Source organism: Poecilia latipinna, unplaced genomic scaffold (assembly GCF_001443285.1).
Source record: "Poecilia latipinna isolate Pla-1442-1.1 unplaced genomic scaffold, P_latipinna-1.0 Scaffold2046, whole genome shotgun sequence".
Lineage (NCBI taxonomy): Eukaryota > Metazoa > Chordata > Actinopteri > Cyprinodontiformes > Poeciliidae > Poecilia > Poecilia latipinna.
Window position 1 is genome coordinate 56,458 of NW_015114662.1, and position 17,033 is coordinate 73,490.

Sequence of the window (17,033 nt, forward strand, 5' to 3'; positions counted from 1 at the left end):
ACCATGGAACAGTTTTACAAAAGAGCCAGCAGATGGCGCAAACGTACCTGTTGTATGAGCTGCTCGTCAACGACGCTGACGAAAACATCGAACTGGGGCAGCGTGACGTCAGAAGGTTTAGCAACTGGCACGCCGCGCGGAAGCAGCGCGTGTTTCTATATTCACCTTAATTGATAAGTCTTTAAAAGGTGAGTTTAATAAATGGTGATGTTCTAACGAGAGTTTATATTATCGTTAACGCTGAGACAGAAAAACCGACTTCGGCAAGTTGTGTCCAAATGGCTTTTTTTTATTATTATTGTTGCGCACTTACCGGTAGTTAGCACCGGTAAAGCTATTACAACTAGCTTCTAGACTTATTCTGGGTGCCCGGTTTCTCTATCGGCTAACTGATAAATATTTGCATCACCTGACGCGGTTTTACATAGCTGGAACTTCACTTCCCGTCCTTTCTGTTCGACTTTTCAGCAGGTATAGAACATGGCCTCAGATGACATCGCTCAGCTGGCTGATGCTCTCTCAAAAACTCACGTTGGTGATGGAGAGTTGAGCTTTAAAGGTCTGGGACTGAAGCTCGACGACTCAGAGTCAGGTAAGAAGACGTGACCTTTTTTTCTGTTTCACCTCCTCTGATCTGACGAGCTGCTGTCTGTGTTTTCAGTGGCGGAGCTGCTCGGTAAGATAGAGCAGTACCCGGGTCTGAGAGCCCTGCGCCTGGAGGGCAACACTGTGGGAGTGGAAGCTGCCAAAGCCATTGCGAAAGCTCTTGAAAGCAAAGACCAGCTTCAGGTACGCATCGCTGTCACTATCAAAGGAAAATACACAACGGATTTCATTTGGATTTGCCTGTAGGTTTGCCAAACACCAAGACCCTAATTTTAAAAAGATTATAAAGAGATTTATTACTTTAACTGTGACAATTACCTAGCATTTTTAATGTTGAAAGCGCAAAAGGCTTTTACACCTCACTGTAAAATGGTCATATTTAAAAAAAAAAAAATGTTTTTTTTTTCCTCTGACAAGAGTCAACTTATAGCAACTTGTTTACAGAAGCATGTTGGTGTCAGTGTGAAGTGATAGTGATGTTTAGCTTTTGACCAAGCGATCATGGCCTGTCAAACAAAACTCGTCCAGCTGACTTTTTGTTACCTTCCTGTTCATAATGTGTTTCACTCTTTATCCCAAAGAGGCGCTTTCTTCCTATTTAGGCCCAGACTTGTTTTGATTTTGTCAATCATTGTGTGTTTTAGAGATGCTACTGGAGTGACATGTTCACAGGAAGGCTCCGCTCTGAAATCCCCACCGCTCTGGTGAGAAAAACTTCATCCTTTCTTTACTCCCCTCCTCCCCCCATCATTTAATGCTCCTGCGTTTATTTTATAATCCGAATGTGCGTTTATTAGATGTGTTTGAGTGGTGCACTGATGAGCGCTGGTGCCCGGCTGACTGAGCTGGACCTGAGCGATAACGCCTTCGGGCCTGATGGCGTCAAAGGCATCGAGCAGCTGCTGAAGAGTCCTTCCTGCCACACGCTGAGGGAACTGAGACTCAACAACTGTGGCATGGGAATAGGAGGGGGGAAGGTGAGTCCGCGCAAACGACAGCGTCTTTCAACAACTGAACAGAAACTAAAAGGGTTTCTTTTCTCATTTTTATACCAACAGATCCTGGCTGAAGCTCTTATTGAGTGCCACAAGAAATCAACAGCCGTCGGATCCGCTTTGAGGCTGAAAGTGTTTGTTGCGGGGAGAAACCGTCTGGAGAACGATGGGGCGAGTGCCCTGGCCAAGGCCTTCCAGGTAGACTAACTGAGCTTTCTTTATAATGGTCACATTCATGTTTTACATGCTTACATGTTACTAACATTTTAAATAAATTATAAGCATGTCACAATAAGCAATAAATCAGTTCATGGCATAATTAATTAAAATGAACGTGATCATTTCCATTTGGACAACAGCCAGTAAAGAGATACTCCTCTTTAATATTGCAGAAAAGCTGCCATTTTGAAAAACGCTGCAAACGTTTGACACTCAGCACAAAGTAGTTAGGTTGCACTTCCTGCCACTTCTGCCTATTTTCTCCGTCTAAGTGGAATGGTTATTATTTTTTGAAATACAATTTTGTTTAACAAGATTTCATAGTCCAATTTAGTTATTGTTGTTTCGGTTGTATTATTTAGTTATTTTGGATATTTAAAATACTTTCCAGTTAAAATGCAATTTTAATTATTGTTGTTTAGTTTTTTATTTTGTATATTTAAATGTTGTCCAGTTCCAGTGTTGAATGTTGTTTAGAAGTGAAAGTTGTTTCTTTTTTTTTGTTTGTTTTTTTTTACCTATGAGTGGATATACTTCCAAAAACAAATAATAAGCCGTTATTATTATCATTATAATTGTATTTGTTGAAAATGGTCTCAAAATAACAAGATTATCATTTACCACAATTTATCATTCAGCAAAATTTTTTATTGTGACAGGTCTGGTTATTATAGAATATACTAAGTTAAAATATTGCTACACTAGCCTGACGACAGGTTTAATTTTACTGTTCTAATCTTTATATTATATATTTTATAATCTAAGCTGATGGGCAGCCTGGAGGAGATCCACATGCCTCAGAATGGAATAAACTACGCCGGTGTGATGGCGTTGGCTTCAGCCATCCGTCACAACCCCGAGCTCCGAGTCCTCAACTTCAACGACAACACCTTCACCAAGAGGGGAACGCTGGCCATGGCCCAAGTGAGACATGCTCCTTTAAAAAAAAACAAAAAAAAACCTCCCCATCAGAGGAATCCATTTTGTACGCCATGTGTTTAAGCCACACCCACCATGTTGACTCTGCAGGCTCTGAGGCACCTCAGGAACATCCAGGTGATCAACTTCGGCGACTGTCTGGTCCGGTCCGAAGGAGCCATCGCTCTCGCTGCAGTTTTGACAGAAGGACTGCCGGTCCTGAAGGTGAGCGAAACGTCTGGCTCCTCTGTGCCAGAACCCTTCATGATGCTTCATGGCGCTCTTGTGTGTCTTCAGGAACTCAACTTGTCATTCGGCGAGATCACAGCGGGGGCAGCTCTCGTGGTCGCTCAGGCTGTCATGGACAAACCTCATATGGAGAAAGTCAATCTGAACGGTACGAGTACACACCAGTGGACTGCACTACCTGTGGCTATGCCACATGGTGACATTTTAGATAGAACTTATTTATGTCTTTACAGTTATGACTATAAAGCTTTAAAATTATAAAGAACCGGACAGGTTAATATGAATAAAGTTTAAAACTGCATTTTCACAGGTAACTGTCTGGGTGAGGACGGCTGTGATGTCCTGAGAGAAGTTCTGGACAATGTGCACAAAGGAGAGATGCTGGCCTCACTCAGGTAAGGCATCTGTCCAACACTTGGTCGTCATGGAGACGATGTTACACTTACTTCTGTAGTTTTAAATCCATGAGCATGTGAATAGTAGAATTAAATGTCATAAAGTAAATGTCATGATGAATCAGATTAATTGTGATGAATAAATTATTGAAGTAACTAATCTTTAACTAATTAAATTATTGTTTTATTGTTAACTGGAGGATACAGACTCTAAAAGGCCAACTGGTGAAAGAACAACACAATCAGCAGTAATTGATCCAAAACAGTACAGTAATATATACATTTAGCATCTAGAATTAAAATAATCTATGACTGTAAATCTGTACTATGTAATATTCCCCAGCAGTAGATTTAGCTTCACTTGGTTAAAATTCTGTAAAAAACATAAATGAATAAAATACATTTCCTGTTAAGTACCTTTTGCTTAACAGGAAAGTTAAATGAAAAATCTGAAGACTGCCAGTTCTGTTAGTCATCAGAATAACTGATAGGATAATCCATCCATCTATTGTTTTTTTTGTTTTACTAAATGAGGAATAAATAGAACCACTGTCTTCTCTATTCGTCTGCAGTGAGGATGAGGGTGAGCCAGACGATGAGGAAGATGAAGACAGCGATGCCGGCGATAGTGATGGGAGTGATGAATGTTATGAGACTGGCGAGTGTGAAGAAATTGTGAAAGAAAACGGAGGAGAAAGCCCAGAAAAATCTGAGAGCCAAGTATGGAAAGTCACCTGCATAACCAATATGTCCAAATATTAGATTGATTTAAAAACATTTATTTTTCTAAACCGTCAGGCAGAAATCCTGTCATTCCTCAGTAACCCCTCAGCAGAAAAGTTGTCTCATATGAAGATGAACCTTCAGCAAGAGGCAAGTCTGTTTTCCTCTATATATGCATAATGTGTTGGTAAAATCAGTTTTTAAATGTCCATCTATGTTCTCACTTCTCTAGGTTAATGTGTCTGAACCAAACAAAGCTGCAGAGCTCTTTCTGAAGATTGGCTCCCTGCACAGCCAGGACACTGTGGCTAACGCAGTTGTTTTTGAAGTCATTGGTAAAACCACTTGTGCACTACAAGTTTCATACAGGAGCTGAAACGTATATGAAAAGACATCTTCACGAAACTGAATTTTTCCTGTTTCGGCTCATTTTTGATCAGCAAAATTCCTTATTAAATATTTTCGGTAACACTTTATTTGACGGGGTGTGCATAAGACTGACATGACACCTGTGATGAACATGAAGTAGTCTTTATGAATGTTTATGACTGTTGTCATGAAGTGTCATTCAGTAAATAGTTGCACTTTTAATGCAAAGTTGCTCTAGCAGTTGCCTTGGAAGTCCATTAAAAGTGCCAACTTTGCATTAAAGTGTCATTATTTGCTAAATAATATATTGACCCAAATGTATGATTTGGGTCAAACATTTGTGTACACAAGCTACACCCAACAGCTTTCTGAAGTTTTTGCCCAGTTTCCTAGTTGCTCATCATGCTAGTGATAGCGCTCATGCTAACATTAGCTTTATAAGTAAAATAAGCATTTTAGCTAATTTATGATTTAACAGCTATGTATATCATACTGAATATGATATACATCATATATCATATGATATATGTATAGACTTACATGCTATCACCAGCATGTAAGTCAACATGCTGGTGATAGCTCCACATGCTACTGACTAGGATAACCTTAGCATTTTGGCTAATTTTAACATGTATGCTAATATTTGCATACTGAGTGGAGTAAGTTAAAGTTAGTCAACATGCTAGTGATAACCCACATCCTACAAGTATTGTCAACATGCTAGACATTCTACATGCTAGCATTAGCCTAAGCTAATGCTAGCATGTAGCTAAGCATTTTAACTCATTTTTGACCAATTGTAGCATATTGAATGGAGTAAATCAATGGAAATCAACATCCTGGCGATACCCCACATGCTATTGACACCAGTTAAGCTCACCTTTGCATTGTTGCTATTTTTTTAGCATCAAAACGTTGGATTCCAACCAACATGCACACTTTGGCAGGTCCCTTTTAAATTTTCTATTTTTTACTGTTTAGACAATGTGGATAAATAGGGTATATTTTTTCATGAAGCATTTAGAAATATCTGGTTTAACTGGAAGTAATGGGATTTTAACTGCAGAGTGAAGCTCTTTTCAGGTTTTTCTATTTTGCTTGTAACATCATTACTTTTTTTAACAGATGGTGTTTTGAAGAAGGTTCTCTCTGCTTCGGCCCTCCAGTCACACTGCTTCCTCACCACCCTGCTGGTCATGATCGGAGTCCTGAAGGTACAGTACATCTCAGCAGCCTATAGTTTATTTTTTTTATTTTATTTTTTATTTTTTATTTTTGAAGGATTGCAAAAAAAAAAAAAAAAAACAAAAAAAAACTCATTATACAAAAGCACCGCTGACGCCAATCGGTAAATTGACTGTCCAAAGAAAAATGCTAATTGTTAAGCCATTAAAACCAAAATTTGTCATTGTTCTTTTTTGTATTTTAAAAATTCCATTTTGTAGCTTTTTTTTTTTTTTTCCTTTTTAAATCAAATGGACATTTTCATACAACAGCATATCAGAACCAGGATCATTTTTTTTTCATTTTGGCTATAATTATAGTATTACAAAAATACTAATAATAAAACAAAAAACTGAGTAGTGAGAAAATCATAATAAAATGACAAAGTCCTAACCAAGTAAGGAAGATGCAACAGTGACATTAAAGTTGTATAATACAGTGACAACGAAGTGGTAATCTTAACAGAGTAAAGTAGTAATGAAGCTATAATTTTACCAGAATATAGTCGTAATAATGCAAGAATAAAGTCATGTTACTAGGATAAGGTTGTATTTAAGGACAATAAAACAGTATTTTATTTATTTATTTTTTATTTCTCCTTGAAGAATAATTAAAAGTAAAATGAGGAATGTTGAGCATCTTGTGAATTTGAGCTTTGGTATCGGTTTTACAAATAAGGAAATTCGTAATGTTTTAACATATAACCATCAGATTATTATCAGTAGCAGGAAAACATGCAAACGAATGAGTTTATTTCAAAGAAGGAACCACAGAGTCGCATCAGATTTTTATCTCATTAAAATAACTTTTTTTCTCATCATTTAAGAAATTTCTTTTGGTAATATTGCCTCGTTAATTTTACTAATGTGACTTTATTCTCCTAATTAAAAAAATAAATGTTAGCCTATCTCTAATACCATATAATTTTTGTTTTAGGGAGAGGGCAAAGTGAAGAAGGTGCCACTGGACCAAGGTCAGCTGCTGTGTTTGGAACATGCTGTCCAGCAAGAGTATTTCACTCAGGACCACGCCTCTGTGTTGCACACTCTGCTGTCCAGGTAATCTTCCACCATCACCAGCCTGTTTTGGCTAAACTAAGAAGGCATTTCAGTCTATTTGCTCTCTGAGAAATCGTGCAGAAATCGGTGGAGTTCTATTTACAGTCTAACTCTAATCTGACTCATTTATCTTAATGAATCTGCTCGTTGGAGAAGTGGGGCTTTAGTCTCATACTTTGTTTTTCTCTGTGCAGAAATGGTGATGCTCTGAAGTTCTGCAGCAGCGCCAGAGACAGGCTGAGCTCTGCTCTGGAGAAGAAAAGCCACAAGTACCACTGACTGATTAAAGCCAGTACCAACACTGGGACATAAACACACACTGTTCTTTATTTATCTGGATATGTAACCAACAGGGATACTTCCCACTTGAACAAAGGGATAAGTAATGCCACTATTTATGCCTCCTGATTTGTATATTTTACAAGATGCAATGTCTTAATCTCTATTTTTCTACTTTTTGCTTGTGACATATATATATATTTTTTATAATTAAAATGTCCAAATACTAAAAACACAAACCACGCATAGGTAGTTGAAGTAGACGATATGATGTGAAGTAGGCAAGCAAATGCTAGAAAGACGATAAATTAACTGCAAGGTGGCAGACATGTTTTATTGATGTAAAAAAAAAAAAAAAACTCACAAAGTGTGAATCAGGGATGTCAAGAAAACCTCAATTTGTCAAAATCAGGTTGCATTGTTTTGCTTAAATGTACACCGCTCTGCAAAAGTATTCACATCTCTTCGCAATCAAACCACAGCGTATTTTATGGACCAATATAAGGTGGCGCATAAATCGTGACGCCAAAGGAAAACGGCACATTGTCAAAATGTTCTTGGTGCCCTCAGATAAAGTATCTCAAAGGGTATAAATGCTTTTGCCAATAAGTTTTGTCAAGATTAGAGAAAGCCTAATTTGTTGGCCGATATTTGTCATTTATTTGGGAGCTGGCATTGACGGTGCAATTGGCCAATAATCAACGAAGCAGCTCATTTTTATCATATCTATTTTTGTCGTCGTAATTGCGACGACAAAAAAACATCTCCACCACCAGATCTATAGAGGCAAAGAATAAGAAAGCTACTTTATGTCCAAAGAAAATAACACTTTTCTGACTGTAAATTAAAAACAAAAAATGTAAACATTATTTCATATCTGCCATGTAAAACAGCATATCAGTCCTTATAATCCAGTCGACATTCTGCTGCTTCAAACGTCCAGCTGAATCAGAATCTGAATCTGTTCATTAAACATATAGGTCATGTGACCAGCATGAATGTGCAATGTTGTCCTTCCAAAAACACCATATCACATCTCCTTATCACTTACCGCTGCATATGTTTGATCATCCTGTCTTACCTCATAGATGTATCTGCCTGTTGATTAGATGGATCTCTGCTGTGAAAAGGGAAGAGAATATAATGTTATATATAATTTTGTACAACAAGAAGCTGTAGAAATGGAAAAAAAACTTTTCTGTCTAGATAGTTTTGTTTACCTAGTGTTCATTTATATTGAATATAATAAATACATGGAGCATTTGAACAAACTGGAATCTGTGTGTTTGCTGTTATTCTTTTTCTGCTACCAAAGTATCCTAGAAGCTTATTTTTTGTTGCACTTGTTTAAATTATGAAGGCGGTGTAGTTCGTGGAAGCAACAGTTGGGTGGAAATGACTTCACCTTGGAGTGGGAGGTGGTCAGGGGGTCGGATAAGCAGAGTTGGTTTTGGATGAGGCACAGCCGGGTAAAGAGAAGAGGAGACTTTGCGAGCTGCAGCGAAGTAGAGGTGAGCGTACCAAAAATATTCTTAATTAAAATCATGTGTGAATTTAAAAACGTTCTGTAATCTTTTTTTTTTTTTTGTAACAATTTATGCAAAAGATGTGCTTCATTGGCCAGTGATGTATGCTTTATTTTCTTCAATTTGTTTTTGTCCCAGCTTTGCTGGCATGTGTTAAGATGAACCGGTGATGGATACATTTACCTCCTGGCTTTTAATGCATGGGAATGTCTAAAATCTGTGTAAAATAGTTTTCACACCCTGCTAGCTGAAAGGACTCCTTTTTTTTTTTTTCTTTTTTTTTACAGAGGGAATACATTCTTGGCACATTTGCAGGAATAGACACTGCGTCTTTGTACGCAGCTTCCGCTCTGCAGTTTGGACCCCAGTAAGGGTCCGAGCACACATTCCTCCGTCTCTAGTTTCTCAGTCCCTCAGTGTTTTCCCTTTACTTTAAGGGACAAAGCCGTAACATATTTAACTACTTCATTTAGACAAATAACCTACTTTTAAACAGGATATTTTTTTTGTCTAACCAAGTTTTTAGATATTAAAAACAATTCTACATTTATGTTTTTGCTGTTTGGTTTTTCTTTATGGTTCTGCTGGTGTAAGGGTGAGGCACTAGCTAATGTTTTAGTTCTCCAAATCTCTGAACATGAAACTGTTAAGCTTTCGGTCTCCGCTCCTGTGGATCAAGGCTGTTGATCCAACAGGGGAATGTGGCTTCAGGGCATTCCAGTGGAGACTAGAGCAGGGGCAAGTGGCATAAAGGTAGAGATTATGTAGCATTTTCATATTTAAAAGCTTAGACTTCTTAAGGTTTTCAATACTTTCCATATGATTCTTCACTCTTTCGGGCCTCTTTTGTAAAAATCTGACGTTTTTTCCTCAGATTCGATATTTCTTTCTCAGAATTCTGACTTGATCTCTGCAGATTAAAATCTGACTTTTGAGGAAAAAGTCTCTTTTCCTTTTTTTGTATCAGTGGCTCTAATCCTCTTCTGTATCTCTCAAATTAGAGACTTGCAAAAGTATTTGTACAGCTCAAAATTGCTGGCATTGTGTTCCAAAAACAATCCATCCATCCGTTTTCTTACACCCTTGTCCCAGCGGGGTCGGGAGGGGTGCTGGTGCCTATCTCCAGCGAGACTTTATGGGCAAGAGGTGGGGTACATCCTGGAGAGGTCGCCAGTCCATCACAGGGCAACGAAAACTAAAAACAATCCATCAGTGTCATTTATTGGGATTTTATGTCAGACCCACATAAACAAATACAGAATCACAAAAAGGAAGGAACATGCTTTTCAAAACCAGAGGAGATGACACTCTCCTCCACAGACTTACAGAAGAGCTGCACCATCTTACTCCAAACATTAAAGGACCCAACATTCTTCAAGAAGCGCTGGACGTCTGTGGTGTACACAGTGACAAGGAATGATGAGAGTACAGTCCCCTGTGGTCTCTAGAGTTTATGACAAAACACCTCAATTTTTCTTAAACTGCTCTGTATTCATCATATCAGGTTCCCTGTCCTTCAACCACCATGTTTCACTCTGGGCGGAGTGTTTTAACTACGGTGCTTTGTCAGTTTTCCTCTTTGCTGCTTTTTTCAATTAGGCCAAAGATTTCAGTTTTTGTGTGATCACAGTTTTCAAACTTTTTTATGCTTAAAAGTGAGTTGTAACTGCATATTGAAGTAATCCTCTTATAAATTCTCTTTCATTACAGATGCCCCTTCTGGACTTACTGAACCCTTTCTGGGCTCTGTTGCTCAGCTTGTTGCTCCATTGCATCCCTGCAAGTCTCACAGCAAAATGTCCACAGCAGTGCATTTGTGACCAGATCCAGCTCAGAGTGGCCTGTGTGAACAAAAACCTGACCCAAGTGCCTTCCACTGTTGATGAGGTTTCTCCTCACACACTCATCAAGATCTCTACACTTACAGTTTATGACTGAACTGTAAGGCTACAGCTGCGATGTGTTTTGTTCTAGATAACCGTGAAGCTGGATCTCCGAGGCAATGACATCCAAGAACTTCCCTCGGGGGCTTTTAAACACACTCCCTATCTGACTCACCTTTCGCTGCCGAGGTGTAACATCCGTAGAGTTAAGGAGGGGGCTTTCCGTGGCCTTGGCCGCCTGGTCTTCCTTAACCTGGCCAACAACAACATAGAGATCCTCTACCAGGTGATCAGACAGTCACAGCTACAACCTACGTTGTCCCAAGTTCTCCCTTTTGAGTTGCTGCCATTCTTCATGTCAATAAATTCACCACCACTCTTCAACAAATGCCATTGATTAGACAAGTCCAATTTAGATCCACTTTCAAAAGAAATCCAGTTCCCTTCAAATGAATCCAGTTAATCAATAGTCAGATCAGATTAAAAATAATACTTATGTTTTTAGGGCAAAGTGGGTAAAACTATGGTGTATGTCTTTTGAGTCCAGGAGTCTTTTGATGGCCTTTCCTCACTGAAGCAGCTGTTCATTGACCGTAACCGTGTGGAAGAGATCCAGCCTGGAGCGTTCTCTCAGCTGGGCTTCCTCAACCTTCTCTCTATCACTCACAACCAGCTGGTCTACATGCCCAACCTGGCCTTCCAGGTACACAGTCACAAAAATTTCCCAAAAGGGAAACCAATCAGAAAATGGCACATGCGCCTCCTGTAGTCATTATCGTTGATACAGGCAAATGTTCATCCTTCAAGGGCTTGCAGAACATCAAGTGGCTTCGTCTCAGTCACAATTCTCTGAATTACCTGGACACTGAGGCGTTTGCTGGCTTGTTCACGCTCAACCGGCTCAGCCTAGACCACAACGAGCTGCAGTTTTTCCCAACTGAAACCATGACAAGGTAAGGATGCTCAGAAAAATGACCTCTGGTTTCAGTGGGGAGTGAACTTAAACAATTCTCCAAAGGAGATACCAGACAGCAGATCTACTGCAGTAACATACATGTTTAAGTCCTGATGTTTCCCTCTTCTTCTCTACATCTCTTCCTTACTGTGTCCAGACTGCCAGAGGTGACTCGTCTGGACCTTAGCTATAACCCCATGACGTATCTGGGAGAGAACGCCGTGTCCATGGCAAAGCTGACACACCTCTTCCTCGACCACATGTCCCTGCAGGACCTGGTCAACACCGCTGTATCTAAATCTCCCAACCTTGTACATCTGGACATCAGCCATAACCAGCTTCGTGTCCTTCAGCCCTTTTCTGAAGGCTCACCCAAGCTGGCCCGTCTCAGCCTGGCTGGGAACCCCATCAACTGCAACTGCTACTTGCGTCCACTCAGGTGCAGCAAAACTCACTGACTAGTTTTTATCGACCACGGGGATGTTTATTTTTTATTTTTTACCACCTTGCAGAGAGTGGGCAATCTTTCGCAAAGTGAAGCTGGTGGGGACGTGTGGAGGACCGGCCCATCTTTCAGGGGAGAGCCTGGAGGCTGTCTACCCTAAAGAGCTGCGCTGCCAGAGCCAGGAAGCCATGCTGAAGGCAGAGTTTGAGGACGCAACCAGAATAACTCCACCACCCACCCAAGAACCAGAAAACAAGATCAAATGTCCTGCCAACTGCGTCTGCAAGGTGACTGGGTTACTTAAGGGGATTGGATGGATTAATGAAGGGTTTCAAGTTTTGCTTTGTTTTATTCTTTTTCAAATTTGTCGTGTCCTCTGGCAGGCGGAGACACACCACTCTTCATGTGAGAACCGCGGCCACACCAAAGTGCCTCGAGGTTTCTCTCCCGAGACACGTCTTCTTGACATGCGAGGCAATAACTTCCACTACATTCCCAGCAACAGTTTCCCCGGTGTGGCCCAGGTGATATCGCTACACTTGCAGAGCTGCAAGATTGTGGATGTGGAGGATGGGGCTTTCAGTGGTATGAAGGGACTGATATATCTCTATCTGTCCGAGAATGACCTCACGTCCCTCAGTCCTGAAGCCTTTAAAGGTGCTTTTAAAGAGGAAAAAAAATCTATAAGGTTTATTCTTTCAATAATTACAAGCTTGGTTAATCTTCTGAATCCACAGGTCTACCACAGCTGACTTACCTCCACCTGGAGAAGAACCGCTTTGCTGATTTCCCCAAAGGAGCCTTTAAATTGGTGCCTAATCTGCTAGCACTTCACTTGGAGAACAATGCCATCACCAAGTTGGAGGCTGGTATTCTGACTGGAGTTTTGGGTCTCAGAGCTCTTTACCTCACTGGAAACAACATTAGGAACATTTCGCCCAGAGCTTTGGATCAGGCTAGTGGTCTAGAAAAGCTCCACCTGGGGGGAAACAAGCTGAAGGAGGTGCCCACCGAGGCACTGAGCAAAGCAAGGAACATCAAGGACCTCAGGTTGTCCGGTAATTTGATCCGTTGGGTGGGCCCGAACGCTTTTAAACCGCTGGAGGGATCTCTGAAGGAACTGTATCTGGATAAGATGGGGCTGGAGAAGGTGAGCTTCTCCCCTAAAGAGCTTATCCAAGTGCATAAAAATGTTTTCTGATGATGTTTTCCAAACCGCAGATGTCTGAGAACTCCCTAGTTGGTTTGGGTCCAGGGTTAAGAAGTCTGTTTCTGGAAGGCAATAAGTTGGAGGAGGTGCCCGACTTCCACCAACTCACGTCCCTGGAAGTCATCAACCTGGCCGACAACCCTCTGATGTGTGACTGCCCTCTATTGCCGCTACGCCTGTAAGCAGCTTCTTTGACTTAGACATTTTGGCATTGCTAATGGAGAACGGGGACATTATCTGTTCATCTCTTTCGTCTAGGTGGATTGAGAAGGTTAATATCAAGGTGAGAGCCACTTGCGCTAATCCCCCTGAGGTGAAGGGTCAAAAGGTAAAAGATGTCTACGTGTTCAAGGCATGTCCTGGTGGAGAGAGTCTTCCACACAAGGCCACTGGCTCGGAAAAGCAGCACAAGAGGCACAGAGCCGCTATCAGTATTATGTGCTGCTATAGTAAACGTAGGTTCGGGGGATGTCCAAACCAGAGGTCGTGCTAGAAGTTTTTGTTGTTGGACATTTTAACTGACTGCGTCAAAAATATTCTGTCGTATTCTATTTAAATGACATCAACATCGGTTATTCTGTTGCATTTAATGTTTATGCGGTTTAATTAATATTCAACAAGTTGAACAGACAATCCAGATCCCATCACACATCAAAAAAACAAAACAAAAAAACAACCATGGTGTACATCTGATAATGAGGGCTATGTTAATCTTAAAATCGCAAGTATTTGCTCCACGATTGCCATCAATAGACATGTATGTCTATGTTCTCTATTGCGTATACACGGACACTTTCAGGCGGTTTGCAACAAGCACATTTAACTGAAAATATCTTTGAAACTTAGTAGGTGTTGATGTTGCACTTTTGCCCGAGTCTGAACGTCAAAGCAATAAGTGTTCTAGAAGATGACGCAACATATTACTTCAGTACTTGCATTGTACCATCTACTTGCTGTATTGATCATTCTGCTTTTTCCTACAACTGTGTAGCACTTTGCCAAAGACATATTTCCCTTTGGAGACAATAAAGTATATTCTAATCTATTCAATTTTACAGTACCGTATTTTCTGTTTTAAATATAAGCAATATGGTCAATCTAGATGTTTTTGGTGGAAATTTGGTGCTAAAATCAAACCATATGCATTTTTAATCCAATTTATCACAAGTTGAAAATCCCTAACCCATGTCAGACAGTTCTTTGTTTCAAAATAAAATTCTGTATTAATATCCTGACAAGGGTTTAAAACTTTTAACCGTCGTTAAACTCTAATCTAATATGCTCAATACCTTAGCTTGTTTCTGTCTGGATAAGCTGAATGACTCCATCTGGGCTTTGCGGCTTTTGCTCCTCACCCATAAAAACAAACATTTCTGGTATTACTTCTACAAAAGACGACAGCAAATTAGCTGGTTTATTTGTAACTGATAGGAAATTTAGACAAAAGTGATCTGTGGAAGACAAAGTAAAACAAAAGTAAATAAAAAAGAACTTTATCATTACAGCCAAAGTTATCCGTCATGCTTTTGACATGGTCAAAATGAGGTAGTTCCTAAACTCTACAAACTCTATTTGTCAAAACTAATATCTTGTTCTAAACTTGTGAGGTTTTTATTGTCCATTAAAGCCTCTCCCTCTCACACGTCTATGTCCACAGTTTCTCCGGCCTGGTCCTGCTCAGTGTTGCTCTCCCACATCCCATCCTGGCTGCCGTCGTTTTCTCGACTCCCGGCCTTCAAGCCTTCTTGATCTGTGTTTTCATTTTCACTCTGAACGGTAGTTTCTCTGAAGTTTTCCTTTGGAGATCCAACCTCCTCTCGGCCAGGTCGCGTTGACTCCGTCTGCTGCTCCGTCTTCTCCTGCTTTACGGGTCTCAGGGAGGCCTGCTGAGTCTTGTGAGGACTCTCGATAGGAGTCTCCATCTCCTCCACTTTCACCTGGACCGGGACGACTGCAGAGACAAACCTCATTCAGCCGGTTGTTTGAAATGCAGAAGTGACGAATCTGAGAGCCAGTCACTCACTCTCTTGTTCCTCCGCTTCAGTTTTGATGGCTGGGATCTCCGGCTGACTACTCTGAGAACTTTCTGGCAGCTCGTTAGAGGCATCGCTCGCTTGTTCCTGGATCATCCGCTTCCTACCGTACCTCCTTCCTGTAGCAGGGAATAGAGTAAAATAAAGGAACATAAAGCAGATGAATCTGTAATTTGCAAGGATATTTAAATATTTTATAAAACACAGAGCAAAAAAAGAAAAAAAAAACACTATGGGGCAGATTTTTGTTAGTCGTTTAGTCAACCTGGGTCTAGAATTATAGCCATCAATTCAATCAAAAAATACTTTAGTGACCAAAACAGAAAGTAAATGTTTCTGTAACTCATACACGATCACAATAATATACTTAGACCTTTTGGAATTCTGCACCAAAGAAATTAAAGTATTCAGAAAAACAACTACTAAGACTAATAAAAACTAAGCTAAAACTAAGCAATATTTAATAACTAGAAAACACACTATTAGATTTATTGATGGGGTAATCTAATGAATCTAATTGAAAAAACCCCAAAACTATTGTGACCCTGGTATGTAGTGGGGAAACCATTCACATACTCTTTCTGCTGTGCACGATGGGTTTGGGCTTCTTGCACTGCGCCGAATGGTTTTCAGTCAAATGTGCTGGAAAACAAAAGAAAAGAAACCTTTGTCATTCCATTATCCAATACACTGCTGAGATGGGCTTAAGAATAAAAGCTAAATATATATATAAAAAAAAAAAAAAAGACGAAAAAGCTCTCCAGATGTTTTCACCAAGTCCTGGAGGCGGCTGCAGCTGGTAGCCCACCAGCTCACACCATCCAACAGGGTAGAGGTCCGGGGACTGGTGGTCCACCCACTGGTCGAACTCGTCCTCCCAGCCGTCAAAGTGGATCAGCAGAAGGCGGCCCACGCAGCGCTTCACCGTGGCGACGCACACCAGCCGCGGCTCCATCAGGTCCACAGCCTCCAGCTTCATGTTGGGGGAGAAACCGTGACCTGGGTTCTCCTGAGGAAAAACAAAAAAACCAAAAAAAAAAAAAAAAACACCACAAGGTGTGATGGTTTATAGTATTTACACCAGTAAAACCTTTCCTCAAACTTATTGGAATTTTAAGTGACGAATTGTCAAATGGAAAGAAAAATTATGACTTGTATACATTTTTATTCTGCCCCCAGTTACTCTGACACCCTGAAATAAAGTCCAGCACAACAAACTGGATTCAGAAGAAAGAAAGACAAAAAAAAAAAGAGCTACCAGGATCTGTAGCCTAAATGGGGGGGAAAAAATGTCAACAACTTCATAATCCTGCTTATTAGTGATGACAACTATTCAACTGTTATTGAATCTAAGCTGCACCTCTGGTAAAACACAGTAGTGGCAGCATCAGGCTGTGGGGAAGTTTTTCTTCAGTGGAGACCAGGAAACTGAGCAGAGAATTTTTATTCACCTCCTCTTAGCATTTAACTGCAGTATCAGCTCTGAATCATTGTGAGGTATGTCTCTAGTAACTGAATGTTTTAGGCGTCCTGATTCAACAAGGCTTTCACTAAACTGTAATCATCTGAATCAGGTGTGTTAAAAAGGCAGTATTATGTATTTTCTAGGCCTATTTTATAGCACAACCATGTAACTATGTTAACATCAGTTGTTATAAAGATGTGGCATGTCAAACGTAACTCAGAAGAAATCTGACTTTGTATTTTAGCATCTTGACATTGGGTCTCTGTCTCTTTAAGAAACTCCTGCTCTTTCTGAAACTCCGGCTTCAGTAAGTCATCACATCATGGCTCCTCTATTAACCCTTTGACAACCTTATTACCAAACAGGGGAGGGCTGCTCTGTGAGGCAGAAACTTGGAAACTGCAGCTCAGAGAAGATGAGGCTAGGTTCAACCAGGACTTTTGCACAGATGAATGGTTGCCATGGAGATGAAAGGATTTCT

At 40.3% G+C, this 17,033-nt stretch overlaps 3 protein-coding genes across 9 annotated transcripts in view; 2 read left to right on the top strand and 1 right to left on the bottom strand.

Moving 5' to 3' along the window:
* Window positions 1-77: 77 nt before the first annotated feature.
* Window positions 78-8,306, top strand: LOC106935927 (ran GTPase-activating protein 1-like). 2 transcript variants are annotated; one of them, XM_015016657.1, is made up of 16 exons: window positions 78-188; window positions 469-592; window positions 662-789; window positions 1,251-1,310; window positions 1,404-1,583; window positions 1,665-1,799; window positions 2,586-2,744; window positions 2,850-2,963; window positions 3,036-3,135; window positions 3,298-3,382; window positions 3,955-4,102; window positions 4,181-4,255; window positions 4,338-4,440; window positions 5,600-5,688; window positions 6,635-6,756; window positions 6,951-8,306. In XM_015016657.1, exons 2-16 carry the CDS (start codon window positions 481-483, stop codon window positions 7,033-7,035), a joined length of 1,695 nt encoding a protein of 564 aa, XP_014872143.1. In that variant the 5' UTR covers window positions 78-188; window positions 469-480; the 3' UTR covers window positions 7,036-8,306. The 2 variants fall into 2 exon arrangements, with proteins under 2 accessions (XP_014872143.1, XP_014872144.1); XM_015016658.1 differs by having other exon boundaries at window positions 90-188; window positions 472-592.
* A 140-nt stretch (window positions 8,307-8,446) lies between these two features.
* chadlb (chondroadherin-like b) lies at window positions 8,447-14,530 on the top strand. 3 transcript variants are annotated; one of them, XM_015016669.1, is made up of 12 exons: window positions 8,447-8,546; window positions 10,272-10,448; window positions 10,536-10,730; window positions 10,992-11,147; window positions 11,252-11,397; window positions 11,557-11,838; window positions 11,912-12,131; window positions 12,228-12,501; window positions 12,582-12,994; window positions 13,066-13,232; window positions 13,313-13,549; window positions 13,595-14,530. In XM_015016669.1, exons 1-11 carry the CDS (start codon window positions 8,490-8,492, stop codon window positions 13,545-13,547), a joined length of 2,322 nt encoding a protein of 773 aa, XP_014872155.1. In that variant the 5' UTR covers window positions 8,447-8,489; the 3' UTR covers window positions 13,548-13,549; window positions 13,595-14,530. The 3 variants fall into 3 exon arrangements, with proteins under 3 accessions (XP_014872155.1, XP_014872154.1, XP_014872156.1); XM_015016668.1 differs by having other exon boundaries at window positions 13,313-14,530; XM_015016670.1 differs by lacking the exon at window positions 8,447-8,546 and adding an exon at window positions 8,851-9,314 and having other exon boundaries at window positions 13,313-14,530.
* l3mbtl2 (L3MBTL histone methyl-lysine binding protein 2) overlaps window positions 14,438-17,033 on the bottom strand; it is a 13,879-nt gene continuing 11,283 nt past the window's right edge. For all 4 annotated transcript variants that reach the window (XM_015016665.1, XM_015016666.1, XM_015016664.1 and 1 more), the window contains 4 exons: window positions 15,862-16,096; window positions 15,664-15,729; window positions 15,078-15,206; window positions 14,438-15,005 (listed from right to left, as the gene is read on the bottom strand). In XM_015016665.1, coding sequence (XP_014872151.1) covers window positions 14,692-15,005; window positions 15,078-15,206; window positions 15,664-15,729; window positions 15,862-16,096 — 744 coding nt within the window. In that variant the 3' untranslated portion in view covers window positions 14,438-14,691. The remainder of the gene's footprint in view (window positions 15,006-15,077; window positions 15,207-15,663; window positions 15,730-15,861; window positions 16,097-17,033) is intronic.